Raw genomic sequence first — 19157 nt, 5'->3', positions numbered from 1 at the left:
TTGTACCATTTGTTCCTTTTTCCTTTTGGTTTTGTGTGCAGTGGTTTTCAATGATAATGTAATGAGAATATTCCACTAAAGATCTGCAGGCTGTTCAGTTTGAAAAATGATTTTTAGTACAGATTTTTTTTTATCCCCTGCAGCTCATTCATCTGACAGTTATGACAGACTGTGATACTGATTACATTGATTACTTGTTTCACACATCCTGGAATGGGGTGACAGGAAATGTGTCAGTCATTATTTTAATAATGTCCCATTAATATCATTAAAAGAGCAGCATCTGTATCAAAAGTTTTCTAACATGAGCCACAATAAACTACTGGTCATATCAGAGTTCAAGAGCTATAAAATCCATGTGTATAGAAATCAGCTAGTGACATTTGTTGCTTGTGGTTTCAACCCTGAAACTCAATGCTTCACCACAGCATCATGCTTCCTGTTCACATGGCCCAAACCGATCAGACCTTTTCAACGCTGCCACCATTTCAGCTTCACCAGGCATTATAAGTGTACTTATTCTGGGGCTGCTATATAATCTGCCTCATTCAACATCTATCGGTTACCTTTCAGTATCCTCTGCAGGGACAACAAATACTAGCAGACACCATGCTGATAACACTGTTCTAGTTGGTTGACTGAAATAGTGTGTGCCATGTCCCCATGTCTCCTCAACCTCTCATACATAACCATACAGCTGAAGAATGGCCACTATTGACCCAGTCAATATAAATAGCACGGGGTTAATACTCAGCATTGGCACTGGCAGTTCTAGAATCTGGGGTGTCCTGGCACAGAAGAATGACCATGAGCCTATTGGCCAACACTGCAATTTACAAATAACCACCAAATAACCTCATATGTAAGCATGTAGGCGTTAGCTCCAAGATGAATCATCAGCAGCCTCACTGGGTCACTCAGTTGCCTGGTTTCTCCTGATGTTGTGTTGTGTCCTAAGTGTTCAGTGTCTGCCGTTTTCACTGGCTGTTCACAAGTCATTACCATCCGCATGAAGACATTTGCCTCCACAGGGGAAAGGTATTTTCGCGTATGGAAACATAATATTGAATAGGTGTTGGTGACTGAAAATGGATTTTGAACTAATTGGAAATGATGGCAATTAAAGCTGTGTTCAGCCTTTCAGGTTGGCTTAGGCTTTGCCTTTAGAGAAAACTTTGAGAAGAGTTAAACAAGAGTCTAGATTGCTCATCTGCAGTTATAAATGACACTCTTCAGTGGGTCCTTTTGCCTTTATCTGCTTCCACTGCAGAGGGCAGTCATTCTTTGGCTTGTTTTCTCAGATTTGATCTCTTATTTATCACTTCTCCATTTACGTTCTCAATTACTTTAAACTGTTTTCATCTTTCAGCACTCCTCATACACTAAAACCCACTTAGCTCTCCACCACAGCATCATCTTTTCCCCCATTTCTTTTTCTTGCTCCATCCTGCATCACACCCCTTGGCTCCTCCAATTCCCTCCACAGCCACACATTAATTCAGGCAGTTATGCAGAATTGCCAGACACAGCAGACCTCACACTGTCCCAAGGCTTTTGCCTCTATTTGCTTCTTAAATCGGTAATGTGATGTGTGAAGGCATTACTGTGCATATTTGTGTGTTTGTAGGTGTGCATGCGCGCGTGTGTGTGTGTGTGAAAGAGAGCGCTCCAGAGGCTGTCATTATAGCATCAATGTGCAATATTGGTGTTAATAACCAACCAAGCCATGGTAGCAGTGCCCCCTGCAGCATAAATTACACTACAGTTTAAATTTGTACTTGCTAAAAATTGGGGCACCATCTTCAATTAGAGAAAGACTGACGAGCCACATGAAGTACTTTAATTATTACAATTTGGCATATTCACATCTCCAGTCAGGGTCCCTGTGTCTGATTTTGGATGAAAACACAGGACCACAGTAAATAAGGATTTGTTCATGGCAAAATTTTCATTAACACCCAAATAAATGAGGCGCTAATAAAGACTGAGTGTGAACAGATAGTTTGAAATCAAGATGAAGTGACGCGTAGTTCAAATTTACAGACAGACCGCAGGGCTCTAAAGGGATAATCTACTGATCTACTAATCTACTTTGAAAATAACAATTTAGAGCTATATCCAACATCATCTCACATCACAGACAACAGAAAAGAAGTTTTGCCAGTTTCTGTAGCATCATCACAGATCTAAACCCCTTTCGCAGTTGGACCAAAGTGTCTGTTTTGGGGCTGGCGTCCCAAGCAAGATGACATAACCCAGAGGATGAGTGATTTCCAGACAATGAGACTCAGATAGTAGGGCATCTGTGGATTTCTTGGTGTGTCATGGTTGTAGTTAGAACTCTGCAACACTATATCTGCTTGGATTAGTTTAAAAGTTTTTGTTGGCATGCAACCAACTTCAAAGATTCTATGAAAGTGAGACTAGTGAAGGCCAAAAACAAAAAACTAACAAACAAATGTGCCTTAGTACATAGTTGATGAAAAAAAGGCAAAAAGAAAACAGAAGAAGAACCACAAAACTCCACAAAGGAAGCAGATGGATAAGTCAAAAGAAATTAAAAAGATCCTCTTATGAACTGCCAGGTCTAGGTGTTTATTATAAGTAGAGCACCAAATTTTTCCATAAATGGGGACCAATGAATTTAGATGTTTTCCTGATAGGCGAAAATCTCCACTTTTGTGAAACTGCAAACTACCAGAAGTGATGGAATCACACTACTCTAGGCTTCAGTGCTGAGGTCAGACATGTCATGGTGAAGAATGAGTATTAGAAAGGTCAGGCAACAATACTTCTGCAGGACCCTGCAGTATGTGTAGCCTTATCAATGTATCCAGATACAACAGAAATATCTGAAAAAGCTCTGAGCTATATAAATGGCCTTCTCACCTTCTTTCTTCAACTCGCAGGTAAAGCACTTTATAATGGTATTTTATTATTGTTCATGTTTACCATGTTTAACATTTATTGTGTGTTTGGATTGTAAATCTTACATATATGTCTAGTATGGTTGTTTTTGACCAAACTTGACAAAGGTGTAGTGATTTGTATTCCTGAGCACTGACAGTCCCTGTCTGGTGCCCATGACAGATACAGTAATGGCTCCAATATAGTGGCAGCGCATAAGACTTTAAAATGACTTTTAAAACAAGTGGTACACCTCTTGTGAGGTGGGGAAACCCCAGAGCATAGGTTTGTCATTAGCCTGTTAACAGATGAAAAAGCGAGATATTTTACAGTTGTGTAAAATAACGCTCGCTGGTAAGGCGGCTTAAACGATTCCAAAGTACAATGGACAAATTGAAATTTGAATCACCTAGCCCTACATTGCTTTTTATACCTTCCCATTACAAAAGGCACTGGACCAAATCAGTGGCAACATGGTGGAATACCAGACTTCAATGTGTAACAGAACCATTGGCATCGACCCTTATAAAAGAAGCCAGAGCTAAAGAGCCTTAAATCTGCATTTTGTCTGCCTGCTCCAGCCTGGCCTGCCCCGCATTTCACAACTGTCTTTTTATTTGTGACATGATCTTTAGGGATGCAATGCTTGTCTGAAAAACCTACCCTGCAACGCACAACATAATGAAATGATAGATTAAAGTGTTAAAACCCAAATAAAGCACGTTAAACAGCACCACCTCCTGCCCCATGATACACAGACAGAAATGGATCTTTTTTCTTCCACAGAGGAGGTTATTGGGATCTGTTTTCCTGCGACTCAGAATGTTTACAGCACTTTTAAAGCAACTCCTTCAACCTAACACAGTCATAAATGGCACACCTAGAGAAAATAAGAACAACTGCCCCTCTTTGCTGCTATTTCTCATATGGCAGCATTTCACCACTAGGTAATGATTAATAAAGGGAACTTTTTTTCCTTTATTCAATATGATAGTCACTTTTACTATGAAGTAAGTTTTTTTAAATGTAATATTTATAACAATTTTTGAAAATAATGACCAGTTAGAACCTCAACATTTCTTATCTGGTCTGGTCAACTGCAAGAGGGTGGTCCTCCTTCACCCTTGCTTCTCAACAACATAGATTCAGGGCTTTCAGGAGACAGTGATGAAGCCACCAGGCACTGCTGAGCTGATCCACCTCCTTGCCCTGTACAAGGCAGCTCTGCTGAGGAGTTTGTTGCTTCAAGATGGACTAAATGTGATGGTGAAAGAACAAAGTATATAATACATTGCAGATTTGAATAGTTTTGTTGGTGGTCAGCCGTTGAGCTCCAAATGCTTGAGCTCCATTTAACAATAATGTTGCCTATATCGTTTAATTATTTTGCTCCCAGCTGAAAGGAAGCTCAGCCAGACAGTGCAGCTCAAATTCAATATTCATCTTTACCACAAGATACCACAGCTCTCTCTTCTAGCCTGAAGTGTTTCTTATAGATAACTTTCAGTTCCGAGGAGTTTGAAACAGTTATCAGTGTCCTAGCAGTAATCGAAGTAAGACCAAGGACACAGGAGAGAGTGCATGCTCAACAGGATAATTCACAGCACTCACACTAAGTCCAGACATAGCACTCAAAGAAAAATTCAAATTCAACTTCAAAGTATTCTTCCACTCTTGTGGAATGGTTCACTGTGCCCACAAGCACATGCAGTAACCACAAGCTGTTCATTACATCATCCTCCATTTGGACGAATAGGCACTACAAAGAATCGTAATGGAGACTTTGTTCTGTGACAGACTTTCTTTTTTCCTCAAAAGATCCACCCTGGTGACAACAGAGGTGGTGCTAAAATATATAGGTCTGGTGGAAGATGACAAACAGACTGCTGTCCGTTTCCAGGAGGTGAGAAGGATCCTGCCAGAGATTTTAGTGCTGCTGGGAGCTTCACTGGGGAGAGGTGTACTGACCTTATTGTACAAATGTTAGCTGGTTCTTTCGACAGTTTTCCTGGCAGCAGTTGCAAGTCCACCTGCTCATAAAAGTATTGGGACCCCCAACCAATTTGTTCTGTGCTTTTCAGAGAAGGCAGTTTTGGTTGGTAGGATCCAGGCAATGCCGTGTTACCAGTGAACCGATGTTCTGGGTTCTACAGTACCAATGTGCTTATTTTAAAAGGATAGAAAGAGCACTACATAAAAGCACAAAGAATAATTGGATTGTCAGTGATTTCCCAATTTGAAATCCCATTTTTTTTGGTCAGTGGTTAAAGTTATGACTTAGACTGCAACCAGTTTAAATCAGAATACAGGTTACGGGTTAGGGATAGGGTTAGGTAGTTGTTATCTCGGGTAACTCCATGCCAGCAAAGAACCCAAGACTTCAGATCATTGTGTTTCATTAGTGGTGATTTTCCTCTGTGAAATAAGTACAGTACAGGCCAAAAGTTTGGACACACCTTCTCATTCGAATGAATAGGTGTGTCCAAACTTTTGGCCTGTACTGTGTATAAGTCCCTGCTTCATGAGGATTTCTACATTATGTAGTGTTTTTTTATGGGAATTACAGCCAGGGTGACCCAGAAGGTCACAAAATGGTTTCACATGCTCTCACAAATTTTTTTTTGTGCATTTTTTTGTTATGTGTGCCAAAACACCGCTCACTCTCTCTCTCTGGGTTTCCAAAGGCTAGTTTATTGTTTTGCATATGTAAACTCTCAAACTTATACTGTGATAGGTGAGAAGGCCTTTTGGTAGATACTCAGAGTTATGGTGGAATCTGTGAAAGGGGAATTTTCCTCACAACATCCTGTATGTAAATAAATGAGATTTAATCACAATAAAGCCTTTCTCCAATGGTTGTGATCTAGTGGAAGTACAATAGAATGATGGAGCAATTTACAGTATGGATCTATTAGGTCACCCATAGACTTTTTACCTCTTTGTCTATTACTACAGAGAATTTCTTCATATGATGAGAATTCATCATAAAATCTATTCCGGTTTTACTAATGAAAAAGCATTTTTTTTTTCTTTTCTCGATTAGCTGGTCTGATCATATTTCTGCCAGATTAGATTTGACTGGTTATTAAATCGAAGGCTTCACTTTTTACCCATCGGCACGATGAATCTTGAATTACTGTGTCCTGTAAACACAAGAATGATATATAAAAAAATAGAGAAAAATGTGCACGTGTGTTTGTCTGTACATGCACTCATTAAATACTTATCAGTTAATATCACGAGTAAGACACCTTTCTGTTGTGTCCACCACACTGCAGTTTTTGCTAGATTTTCTCTTATTTGAGCATATATTGAACCAACAGCACATGATCATGAATGACATCATTGTTTGATATCTATTTATGTTCAAACAGGCTGCCAACAATTTCATTTTAGCACAGTCATCAACATTTCCTTTAAAAACATCATTATGTATGATGCACATCATACGTACATGATTATGTAGATTGTAAAGTGTCATACCAACATGAATAGACATTGTCACACGGTGATTAATTAGATAACAATGTTGGTGTCAAGTGGTTAGCTCTGTTGCCTTTTAGCAAAACGGTTCTGGGACCCTTTCTGAGTTTGCATATTTTTCCTGTGTCTGGTTCTGGGTTCCCTCCAGGTTCTTCAGCTTTTTTCAGTTTTTAGCTTTTAATGGTCAAACAGCCCATAGAGACAGATTCCCCTAATGTGTAGTTTATACCATAATATTGTATAGAATTGTACTGACACATTGATTAGCATGTTCCCATGGTTCTTTGCTTTTCTCTTATCTTTTGTCAGGTTAAAAGGAATACCTGGGGTACAACTAAGTACATGGAGCTGTACATTGTGGCAGACAACACACTGGTAAGATGACATTTCCACCTGCTCCACCCACTCCATTACAGATCATATTTATCCATTTACATCAGCCTGCTGTCAAATGACGCACAATGATGTGGATTGGGCCCACATCTGAAAGAATTATGTCAATCCAGCTAACGCTGCTCTGTAATACTAGGAGCTCTGAGCTGACATAATAGTGACAGTGAGGAAAAAGCATGTGGAGATGAGGTGGAGGGATTTGTCTGCTTAATGAGGGAGCATATTCAGGTGGAATTTAAAGGTGAAAGGGCCTTCAAATAGACACTAAGCTGCGCTGATGAGATGCTATGTCTCCATAAAAGTCAGCTGAGGGTTCTGTCTGCTACATTAATGCCATCATAATGGCACATGGTTACCAAATGAAGAGTCTGGTCTAATTATGACAATAGACTTTGATAGAAGAGGAAACACAGGAACAGTTGGGTTGTAATTTTGTGCTAAAAATCTATAAAGGAAAAAGTGTTAAGTTAGAAACAGCAGCAAGGAAGTAAAATTTAAATCTCTTACTGTCTCTGTGTTAGCCCTGCAATGCCCAGTGTGAGCTGGGATTGGCTCCAGCACCCCTCATGACCCGGAAATGGATAAGGGGTGAAGATGAAAGAATGAATGAATGAATGAATGAAATAGTCATGACTATGAAACAGAGTACCAAAATAGGAAAATGTTCAAAAGGTAATGCGTTAGGTACGATCACAGTTTGGACAAAAGTGCAGGTAAATAACTGTAATGTGCAAGGAAAACTCAATGAAACGTGTTAATGTAAACTCTTGGGCCTCCTATTTGTCGTCCTTCTCACACAACATACACCTCGTTCCTCAACTTAAGATCACACATAGCACGACTTCTTTTGATGCGATTTCCACATCTGGACCAATTCTGATGCACACAAATATTCCTGGCTGTGAGCCAATTCTGCAGGAGAGCAGATGGAATCAGGACAGATGTTTTACTATCTGGGCCAGACTTGGGCTAAGGATCCAGGCATATGTGGGGCCAGATGTTTGATTTTACAAACAACTCTCATCTCAGACAGCTGCACAGCTCAAGGTGGACCTTCAGGAGGAGTCCTCAAGGTCCTGAAGGGCCACACCAACTCCTTTGGTTTACTTATGTTGATAGTTTCAGTTCATATCAGTCTGCTGGACTATCTACTCCCCTCTGATCTTCATGCTCCCCTTTAATGCATCCAACCACTTCAGAGTTATTGGAATCTCTGTAGGTTGCATGTCTGTGTTGCACCAGAAGGTATCCAGGATATACAGTGGAATGGAACTCCAGCACCACTTGCCAGTAGTAGCATTTCTGACACACAGTTCTGAGGGATGTCTGAATCCTTTGTCAAGGACAGCAGAGGATAATAAACCTGGATGGAGCATGGAGCATGGAACATTAAACAGTGTGAATGGATGAAGAAACCAATCAATAAGGTATCTGCCACAGGCACAGTGGAGTCCTGGAAGCTGTGTGGTGGGGCCTCCATGGATTGGACTTGTTTGTCCAGCACATCCAACAGATGCTTGATTGGATTGAGATCTGGGGAATTTGGTGGCCAGGGAGGCCTCAAACCACTGTTGTGCTCTTCAAACCACTCCCGAGCCATTTTTGCTTTGTTGCCTCTCTTGTTGAAATATGGTGGAGTTATCAGGGAATACTGTTTCCATGATTGTTCATGGTTTGCAACAATGCAACGCAGAACATTGCCCAAAGCATCACTCTGCTTCCACTACCATGCCTTCTTGTGCCATGTGTTCCCCACGTAACCAACGCACAAGCACCTGGCCATCCACATGATGTAAAAGAAAATGTGATTTATCAGACCACGCTACCTTTTTCAATGAATCCATGGTCCAGTTTTGATGCTCACATGATCATAGTTGGCACTTTTGGCAGTGCATAGGGGTCTGCCTGGGTACCTGACTGATCTGCAGCCATGCAGCTCCATATGCAACTAAACTGCAGTGCACTGCGCATTGACACTTTTCAATCAGAGTCAGCAGCTTAACATCTTCAGCAATTTGAGCAACAGTCGCACGTCAGTTGGATCGGATGGCACAGGCCAGCCTTCGTTCCCCATGTGCATCAACAAGCCTTGGCCTCCCATAACCCTGTCACCACTTCACCACTGTTCCTTCCTTGGACCACTTTTCATAGAACCCCCGAATTTGGCCAATTGTAAAACTTGCTGAAATCCATACATTTATAAATGCTTTCCTGCTTCCAACACATCAACTTTGAGGACAGTAAGTTGAGTTACTGCCTAGTATATCCCAGCCACTAATGGGTGCTACAATGAAATGGCACCTGTTCACAGTGTGATTCCCTGCACCTGTCATTCATCATAATGTTATGCCAGATTGGTGTGTATGGGTCTAATGTACACTAAGACCAGGAAAGACAACACAGATGCCGTCTCCAGAGATGGGCTGAGTTTAAAGAAGTGCTCGGGGTTTTAGGTAGTAATCTTTTCCACTGGTCAACAGAGATTGTCAATAAATGTTGCCACGCAGCAAGTCAACTTTTGAAATCAGAGTCATGGTCATGGACAGTCCAGCCTCGTTGATGCTTGCAGGACATGAAGGCCAGAGCATGGGGTCTAATCCAACAGAAGAGCTGCTGGAGCTCAAGCTGGTAAAGATGTTCATGCTGTTTCTGATAGAGAAGTGGCTGAACACACAAAGTATCACTGTTTGTTGTGTTTAGGGAAGTGTAGCTGCAGGCCAGAACGTCCATGCCGACCCTTGTCCACCACCAAAAGCTCCTACTATCTTTTGCGTATGACCATCAAGACAGGACCACAGAGCAATCGAAGAAGGTGGTCTGGTCTGATTAATCACGTTTTCTTTGACATCATGCCAATGGTATGTTTGTGCTTTTCTAACCTGGAGACAACCGCATCAGGTTGCATGCACAAAAGAAAAGCTCAGGTTATTTGATTCTGCAGGAAGTTTAACAGAAACATTGTTTCTCATATTCATTTATTTTATCCATTTTATTTATTTACTTATTTTTTCTTGATTTTTTTTCTGACTTAGATCTCATTCATGCCAGTAATACTCCATCTCCCTTGTCCTGCAGTTTAAACGGCAAAATAAGGACTATGAAAAGACCAAGACGAGGATAATGGAAATTGCCAATTATGTGGATAAGGTGAGGCTGATGGGTTTTCCTCCTGCTGCTGACTGCTACTCTCCAAAGAGAAAAACACCTCCATTCAACAAGCTAATAGAAACTGTTTTATACTCATCGGATATCTCCATGTCATTTATAGCTCATTTACTCTGAAGTTTGTTGTCTTATATGTTCTAAATAAATGATTAGTGAATGAAAAGTTCAAATCCACATCAGCTTTTGTATGAATCCTGATCAGGAGCTAATCGATAGGCTTCTGCTTCAGTCCCTGAGGGAGGCAGAAAAGAAATTGCCCTGTGCAACTAGCCTGTGCTATGGGTTCTTAAAACTATGTGTGTGTTTTGTGTGTTCAGTTCTACAGGGCTCTGAACATCCGCGTGCCTCTGATTGGTCTGGAGGTGTGGACAGACAGGGATCAGTGCATAGTCACAGAGGAGCCCAACGCCACCCTCTGGTCCTTCCTGCAGTGGAGACGCAAGCTGAAATCCCGCAAGAAGCATGACAATGCACAACTTCTCACGTGAGCAAGACACCCATTTACACCACAATTCAGAGGGACATGTAACATACTTGTAGATGCATTGCTTCAGAAACAGGCAGCAGTTATGAGACTATCCAACTTTTGAATGAACCAGTAGCAGAGTTCTCCAGCTTAAATCACTTTATGGGTATAGTTGTTGTTTTATTGATCCTAATTTCTCTGTGTAATGGTGATTTCATAACAAATACTCGGTTTGTAGCCCATTTATTTCTAATAGTCCACCTACATTAACCTGTTCAAAGGAGGCAATCTGAGGCTCTGTTTTTCCTGGCTGACACTACTACTTCTAATACACCAGCTGCATCTTAATTTGAATGTCCATATCATTAATAAACCTAGTCAATGTGAGTGCTCTCAGAAACTCAGCATTACATTTGTTTCCCACAAAATTGTAGATAACTAGCAACTTCTTTCATGCTAAGAGCGCAGTTAAGTAGGCTGACAAATTCAGCTCAGTCTCCTTTTCCAAACTGCTGACATTAACTTTGACAGACACCAGTAATTCAAGAGGTTGTACTGAACTTAAAATCTGTGCTTTTTTGTTCCTTTCTGTGCCTCACTCTTTTTTAGTCCTGCCCCATCTAGGAAGCCAAAAGCTTGCAATCAATCTTTTTTGATTGCCCAATAACAGACTGACACCTAGTTGTCCGAGTAAACTAAAGAAAAGGGAACCAATGAGTTCAAGGAACACCCAAAACAAGGAAGTGCAACTTCCTCAAACTATACACTTCTTCATATTAATGTGAAAATAGAAATATATATCAGTGAAACAAGGCATAATTGAAATAAATGCTTCATAGGTTCTGTGCCTCACTTGAGGGCAGCTCAGTAGGTGCTGTCAGTGAAGAAAAAGTCATCTTTCCCAGTCTGTTTGAGGAACCATCCAGTCTTTGCTGCTTTCAGATGATGCTTTTAGCCTGGGTGTAATCATGACTTAAATCTGCAGGGTTAAATTCAGGCACTACATGACAACCACAAGTGATTAACTGCCAATATCATTTTGACTGTTATGGTCTGGTCTGGTATTCTGATGATGGAACCGGCTTCTGAGTCTCATCAGAGCACAGACATATTCACAACACATTATAATTTTTTAGCAGAGACACAGAAAAAGTGATGAGCTCGGTTGAAATGCTCAACTTCCTTTTTGGGTGTTTTCTTAAATGGTGTGTGGATCTCTCTGAAACACTATAGATAAAGGTTAAACTTGATGGATTAAGACGTTAGCGAACCAACCAGAAAACTGTTTACTACATCTAAACATCCAAGCAGCACAGCAGCTAAATTCTGGTCTGTTCAGGGGGGCCTCAACATTTCGAAACTTTCCCCAGCATCAGTATTGATCTGATTCTTCCATTGAGTATTCACACCAGGAAACAATAAGTGCACTGAGCTGTTTTTGTTTTGGGGGGGTGTTTACATTTGGTTTGTTTGGTTTTGTTTTGTTTTTTGGAGCACAGTCTGCTTTTGATAAATGTGTTTGAAATCATGGTTGTACCACAGCTAATATGAAAGCTCCACATCCTCCCACATACGCTCCCCCCAATGACACTCCCTGTGGCTCTAATGACACAAACTCCTGACTTTGGATCAGATTTCATATTTCATGTGTAACTTGACAAATCGTTAGTTAAACACAGATTGTGTTAAGCAGAAAGTCCTGCTCCAATCAGCTGTAATTGGGCTGAACAACTCAGTGTGCTGGCAGCAGCAATGTTGCAGCTTGAGTGCCGATGTTCGTATCATCTGACATGCATATTTGTAGATTCATCCAAAAGCTGTAAATTGTTGTCCCCGCTTGCTCCATAATAAGTTATGCTGATAGCAAAGGGCTTATTTGGTTTTGATTCAGCAAACATGACTCAATTTTAGTTTTGGAAGTGAAGTTAACGCTGCCAAGAGACCATATGAAGAGTTGAGCATCTTCAGCATCTGACAGAGTCCATGAGTGACGAGGGAAGAGATTGAGGTTTAGTGATTTTTTTTTTTTTATTTGCTGCCTTTGTCACAGGGGTGTGATTTTCAAGGGGACAACTATTGGGATGGCGCCGCTGGAGGGCATGTGCAGCCTGGAAAACTCTGGAGGCATCAATGTGGTATGTAGGAATAGAGTTCTATTCTCTCTAACTTCCCTCTTAGCTGTCCTTTCTTTTACCTTAGTCTTTCTTCTCACTGTGAACATATATCTTTTATTGACTGTATAACCTTTGTGTATTTAGAAGGTCCTTTGAAATATAGTCTTCTGTCCTAGTTTCCTGCTGGGTCCTCCAGCTTCCTACCACAATGCAGAGACATGTAGGTTAGGATAATTGGTGATATAAAAAGTTCCTGTATGTATATGTTAAATGCCACCTCTGCATTTTTTTTTTTTTTTTAAGTAAAGGTTGAAGATGAGTTGTTAAGGCCGCATAAATGAATGTTTATATACTTATATAAATTATATAAAAACTGTACATCTTCAAATCATAATATGCTTAAGGGAAGAGAAAGTCCAAGGGTGGTATCATGTTTCATGATCCCTTTGTCTATTCCAGTTGTGTGACTGGTGACTGGTCCGTGTCAGTGAATTAGTATTGATTTATTTTTTGTATGATTGAATCTCATCAGTCAAATATGACCTAGGATAATGTATGACCATATGTATATAATCTTATTTAATCAGTGACATACGTCCATGCAATTTTTTGCCATGGACACCTCTGTCCGGTGTTTCAGTGATGTATCCTGGCAGGAATTCACCAGGATGACTAGGGAGCTAATCCACCATGAAGTAGATTTGGTTCAGTCCCTATTGTCAGAGCCAGCTCCCATACCAGTCCAATGAATGAATCTCTGGAAGAGATATTTGGTCCAGTGGTGCAGCCCAAGACCTCATAATGCTTTAAGCTGCCAAATCACCACTGTTAGGTTCTAATGTATCAGATATCTCCCACAAAAGCCACAAAAGCCAGGCATCAGGTTATCACCCTCCCACTACCAAAAGAGGCAAAAGGGCAGGTTCTGAGGAGCCTAAACCAATTGTTGGATTGTTTTGTCGCCATCCCCAATTTTCACTGGTGTCTGACTGACTACAATCAGTAATCCTTCAAAGTCTCCTGGAGAAGAGTTGAGCCGATGAGATGTGCTTCAGGCATGAAAGAGCAGAGCTTACTCGTGTCCACAAAACTGCTCTCAAAGACAAGGTCCATCAGTTCAAAGTGCTCACATTCGGACTTTCTCTAGCACCACAAGGCTTCATGAGTTTTGTGTGGTTGCCTGTGTGTCTGTGTACATATGTGTATATATACTCATACACACACACATATATATATATATATTCAAAAGTGTGTGTGTGGGTGTGTGCATATGTATATGACCAGCTAAAAATGAAGCCAAAGGTTAATGGTCATTGTAGTAGCACTGTACTCCCACCAAATGTTAGGCCTCTGAGGAGCATGATGAGAAGAGCCAACTCAAGCTTCATGTGGTCATGGCTTCTCTCTGACAAATGGCTAATGTCATTCAGCAGTCTCCAGTTAAGATTTTTGCTGAAGGATGTGATATTCAGAGGCAGTATGGCAACAATGCGCAGCTTTCATTTCATTTATCAAAGTTTTGTGATATCTGCTTTGTCTGTGATACAGTGGAGAAGAAATAAATAGAATTTTTCAACAAATGAGGACAAAAAAATTTTAACTCATTAAATCTAACAGAAATGATTTAATTGAATTACATTTTGTTTGTGTAATTCCATATTCCAACTTTTATTATATGAAGGGACTTTGCAGGATAAATTTGAGCGCTTCCAATATAATACAGACCAACAGTCAGATGAATATCTACAGTATGAATATTTAATGTGATGGAGAAATCTTTCAATTGGAAACCAAGATTTTAAGGTCTTTCAAATATTCAGCATAGAACTTTTGAGTGCAGTGTTTCTTATCATGCAACAGGGACATCTTCATTCTAATCAGCCAACATGATCAGTCAGCATTCACAGTGTGTCTTTGTCAGATCTCTGCTTGTTTGCATTTTCAGTGAGTTAGCTCGGCTGTGTCTGATTTGGTGCCATTGGAGGGAGCGTGTATATATATATATATTATATATGAAAAAGAAAAGAATAGACTGCACATAACCTTATGTTGCTAGTAAGTATTTTAAGAAGTCTTAGATATGGGGGAAAAAAACTGTCCAATGGATGTGCTACAGTCATCCCCAATTTCACAGGCTGTGGCATTTACATTTCCTCTGATTTTAATCAGTATTTAGATTTTAAAATTAATAAATTCAGACACAGACTTACAAATGGCTAGGGATAACTGCAGGTGCCACAGAACACACTTTGTCTCAGTGTGACTGACTGAGCAGCGTACATTTTAATTTATTGCTTAAATCAGTTCTGTTATATACATTATTGATATATTATAATTGATAAATTATATTGTTATTAATAAATAAGCGTGGAAAGCCATTAAGAAGAAAAGCATACGTACCATACCAACATACCCAGGTTCACTCTGGTTTTCTGTTTGGTTTCTATTAATCTCTGTCTCTCTCTGTCTCCTCCTCATCAGACCTTATTAGACTATCAATGAGTCATTTTTGCTAAATATGGATAGGAGAAGAGTGGACAACAATTACTTTCTCTCAATTTGAACCTTTCTCAGCAAAAACTGTGTTTTGAAGATGAACAGTGCTAAAAACTGTGGTCATGTTTCCTTGTTTTAAAACTTATTGTCTGAGCTTTAAATCTGATTTTTTATTTTATTTTTTTTTTAAACAAAAAAACCCTTTATGACCAATGAAGCATAATGCATTCGCTAGAGAGATTCAGGATCCTCATGGTTGTTGAATCCCAGTGCTCTTACAATGAGGATAACTCCTCTTGGTTTAAGAACTTTCTCAAGAAGTCAGCAATGAAATGTAACAAAAATGTCTCAGAATGTGTAGTTTCAGTGAGATTTCAGTTTAGTAGTCCTTACTCCAGGTCTGGACAAAGACATGAAACTGACCGTCTTCTTTCTCATGTGAATATGCATATTTACCAACACCACTGTCATCACACGCCACCTGAAGAGATCAAACTTGCATGGCTGTTTAAAGCCTTTTGTTAAGACTGAACTAAAAAAATGGCTCTTACCAGGTGTTTGTAAAATCAGTATGACAGCCACACTCAATTTTTGATAGTTGTTCCTGTCATCTTGTGTGGAAAACCAATCAAAATCAAACAAAAACTTTACTTTGTAAAACCAACATAAATAATTAAACTAAAAAAAGATCCTGTGATTTTTACAGTTTCCATGTTATGGTGTGTTTGACTTTGTCTTTCTAAAAGTGTCTCAACACTGAGGTTTTATTTTTATCAGGACAACTGAACTCTCTACTCTGCTGCAGCCCCTCCTGGTAGATTATGGTGTTAACATTCATATCTTACTGGCAGCTTAAAAATCCTAGTCTTTGGAATCTTTCCACCTATGGCACTGTACGGCTTCATATATTTGTGCAGCAGTGGATTGAATGGACGTGGCTGGAAAGATCAATAGCTTCTCTATGCTTGACTTGCTTCTAATAGGCTGTTAGCGCCACTGTGGACAGGCTGAGACTAATAGAATCCAAATGCACTGTCCCTTACAGAGCCATGGCGCCAGCGTGCAACCAGCACACACTTTACACACAACAGCTACCTCTGTGGTTTGGCTCTCAGAGAATAAAATGACATGGGAAGGAACATCAACATTTCCAGACAGTTAACACATCCCCACTTTTTTGTATGCATAAATCACAAGCAGAGCTGAGATTGACTGATAGCTTTCATCACTGCAGCATGTGTGTGTGTTCTTTAGGCTCTACCCTGCTAGTTTGGCTTCTCTACCTCACTACCTTTAGAACTAAACATTGGCTCTTACTTCAGGAATGAGCATCTAACTACATCCAATATATAATCTGAAAATGCATCTTCCACTGCTGCACCTGTTTAACTTGGAGCCTCTATGATGGTCAGGTCACATTATATTTGTCCAAGTCACATGTAGCTTCTGTAGCAGTAGGACAATGTCAACAGTTTGTATATATAATGACAGTATACAAGGGATAGATACAGCATTCTCCGGAGAATGAATCCTAATGAAAGTGAATGATCCTCTGACTTTTATAAATACTGTTAATGAAAATAAAAGAAAAACAATTTAATCTCTGTGACATACAGGTTTAAAGTGAGCTGCTGTCTGACTCTGCCCTTATCCCCCAACCTCCATTCTATGTTATTTTAATCCTTGATAAAACTGAAACAGGAGAGTCATATAAACGTCCTCCCACTGTGCAGTGGTCATGAAGGAGAAAGTTAGCTACATAGACCACGGTACTGCACCAGTCTGTTGGGCCTGACTCACTGCTTGATCCAGACTATCGTGGTCCATAGATGGTAAATAGTGTAATGTTAGCTATTAGAAACATGTCAGAGCTATGCCAACATGTTACACTGAAGTCCCACCAATTAAAACAGGGTGTAATAGGAATAAAATGCTCGTACGTGTGTTAAGAAATGTTATTTATTCCTGAGTTAACCAGACTAGCAGCCAAATTAAAGAAGGAAAGAAACCTGAGGGTCATTTTTACTCTTGATATAACTGATATAATGAACCTTTCTGGATGGCTTAGTGCTACAGCTTTGTGATGTCAATCTTCTTTATGTTTGTGTGAATCCTATCAACACTATGCCTCCCCCTGAGAGGTTTGGGGAAAGCAATTTTCACAAATTACCAAACCTCAGGACCGCATAATCAGCATCTGTCACCTATTGTGTGAGCAGTCCTCCCGTAAATGCATGGACAACAATACACTTTGCAAATGAAATTTGTCTCAAAATGACCTGCAGACTTCAGCCTAGTGTGTTTGCTGGAAAAATTTTAATGTATTTATGTTTGACTTCATCAGAATCCCATGGGGCAAAAGAAAATGTGTATCAAGAGCAAAAACAACAAATACACAACTGTAGGCCCAAAAGCTCCAGGTTAACTATGCAGCAAATGTTATGGTAATTTGTTTAATTCCAAAAGCCAATACAAACAGAACTAATAGAGATCTTAAGGGGACAAATTCTTGATTACAGTTTTGTTATTTAGATTTATTATGTGCTTGCATGATGAATATTTCTGAAACTGTGCACTTAATAAGGCTACCACGCACCAACTCATACACCATGGTTGGGACTTAGAGCTCATTTTTGGCTAGAGCCCATTATAGAGGGTTAATCCAACTCTACAACCATTAAAAATGGTGCAATGCTCTGACTCATGCAAGAAGTATGTATACAACTAGAAATCTTCTCCACTACATTAATGAGTCCTCCACCAATTCACCCCCCTCAGGACCACTCTGAGCTGTCGATAGGTGCTGCAGCCACCATGGCCCACGAGATTGGCCACAACTTTGGGATGAGCCATGACCATGAGGGCTGCTGTGTGGAGGCCACTGCAGAGCAAGGAGGCTGTGTAATGGCTGCCGCCACTGGGTGAGTAGAATTCTTACAGAATGAAATGTTTGTCATTAATATGAAAACACAGACTTAGGTATTTCTCCATTATGATTTTCAAAGACTTTCATTTTCCCGCACTGCTAGCTTCACCTTAGCTTCAACAGGTCATTATGTAGGAAGACTTGTCCTACAATAGATCCAAGCACCACTTACCAACACAAAGCAATGCTTCTAAATAAAAAAAAGGGATTTATGCGTGTAACATATCTATGTTTATCCAGGCATCCATTCCCTCGAGTGTTCAGCCGCTGCAGCAAGCGGGACCTGGACAGCTACTTCCAGAAGGGTGGGGGCATGTGTCTATACAACATGCCCAACATGAAGGACCTAGTAGGTGGAAAGAAGTGTGGCAACGGATTTGTGGAGGATGGAGAAGAGTGCGACTGTGGAGAACCTGAGGTGATTATAATTGCTAATGAATAAAAAACTGTTTCAAAAATAAACACTCATGAAACTCACTGACTTAGGACGTTCATCTGTTTTGAAGAGAAGACAGCAATAAGAAGATATGTTTGTGGTTTTAAGGACAAAAAACCTTAGTATAGTTGCATATCTCCTCTGTCAACCTTCTTCCTCAAGCTTTTATAAGGAGGTCTACTATTCTCCTTTGATTGGCTCAGTGTTTCTTTTTTCCAATAAGAAAAACAAATTCCTAAGTATAAGAGACTAAATCCTATAAGGTTGGTTGGTGAGTCCAGGTAGATGAGGCATGGCTGAGGGCAGTGACAGAGTCACATCCAGGATGAATTTCTGAATACAGACTGTGAACATTTCTCTGTTGACTGAGACCATCAATAATTCACATTATTAGTATAGAACTTGGACCTAATTTTCATTCAAAGACCACATAGAGACCACCATTAGGCTGTATGGACCTTTAAGATCTACCTTTATGCCACACAGACCTTTAAGGTCTACCTTTAGACCCTATGGGCCTTCAATCCACACACAGCAGGCACGTTCGATACACTACTAGAACTATTTTCATTAGCTCGCCTGTGCAACGCCTCAGTCTTTAGTGTTGGTTGCCTGATACTGAATGGGTCTTCAGATGCTTTGGTGTTGCCTTTCTGCATGCATGCTTGAACCAAACCTTCCTAAGATTCTCTGATGACAAGACTACAGGAAGCTGCACATAAAAGTCCTAAAATGTCCTAAAAACCTTTGTCAGACATGAGACTGAGCAGT

The 19157-nt window shown here is 40.1% G+C and overlaps 1 protein-coding gene across 1 annotated transcript in view; it reads left to right on the top strand.

Moving 5' to 3' along the window:
- adam19a (ADAM metallopeptidase domain 19a) overlaps positions 1-19157 on the top strand; it is a 173785-nt gene that overhangs the window by 131450 nt on the left and 23178 nt on the right. The window contains exons 7-12 of the mRNA XM_029526173.1: positions 6700-6765; positions 9859-9930; positions 10266-10432; positions 12465-12549; positions 17803-17945; positions 18191-18368. Of these exons, the coding sequence (XP_029382033.1) occupies positions 6700-6765; positions 9859-9930; positions 10266-10432; positions 12465-12549; positions 17803-17945; positions 18191-18368 (711 nt within the window). The remainder of the gene's footprint in view (positions 1-6699; positions 6766-9858; positions 9931-10265; positions 10433-12464; positions 12550-17802; positions 17946-18190; positions 18369-19157) is intronic.

Source organism: Echeneis naucrates, chromosome 18 (assembly GCF_900963305.1).
Source record: "Echeneis naucrates chromosome 18, fEcheNa1.1, whole genome shotgun sequence".
In the NCBI taxonomy this organism is placed as follows: Eukaryota; Metazoa; Chordata; class Actinopteri; order Carangiformes; family Echeneidae; genus Echeneis; species Echeneis naucrates.
The sequence above is the reverse complement of the archived record's forward strand: the minus strand, read 5'-3'. Positions and strand labels throughout refer to the sequence as shown.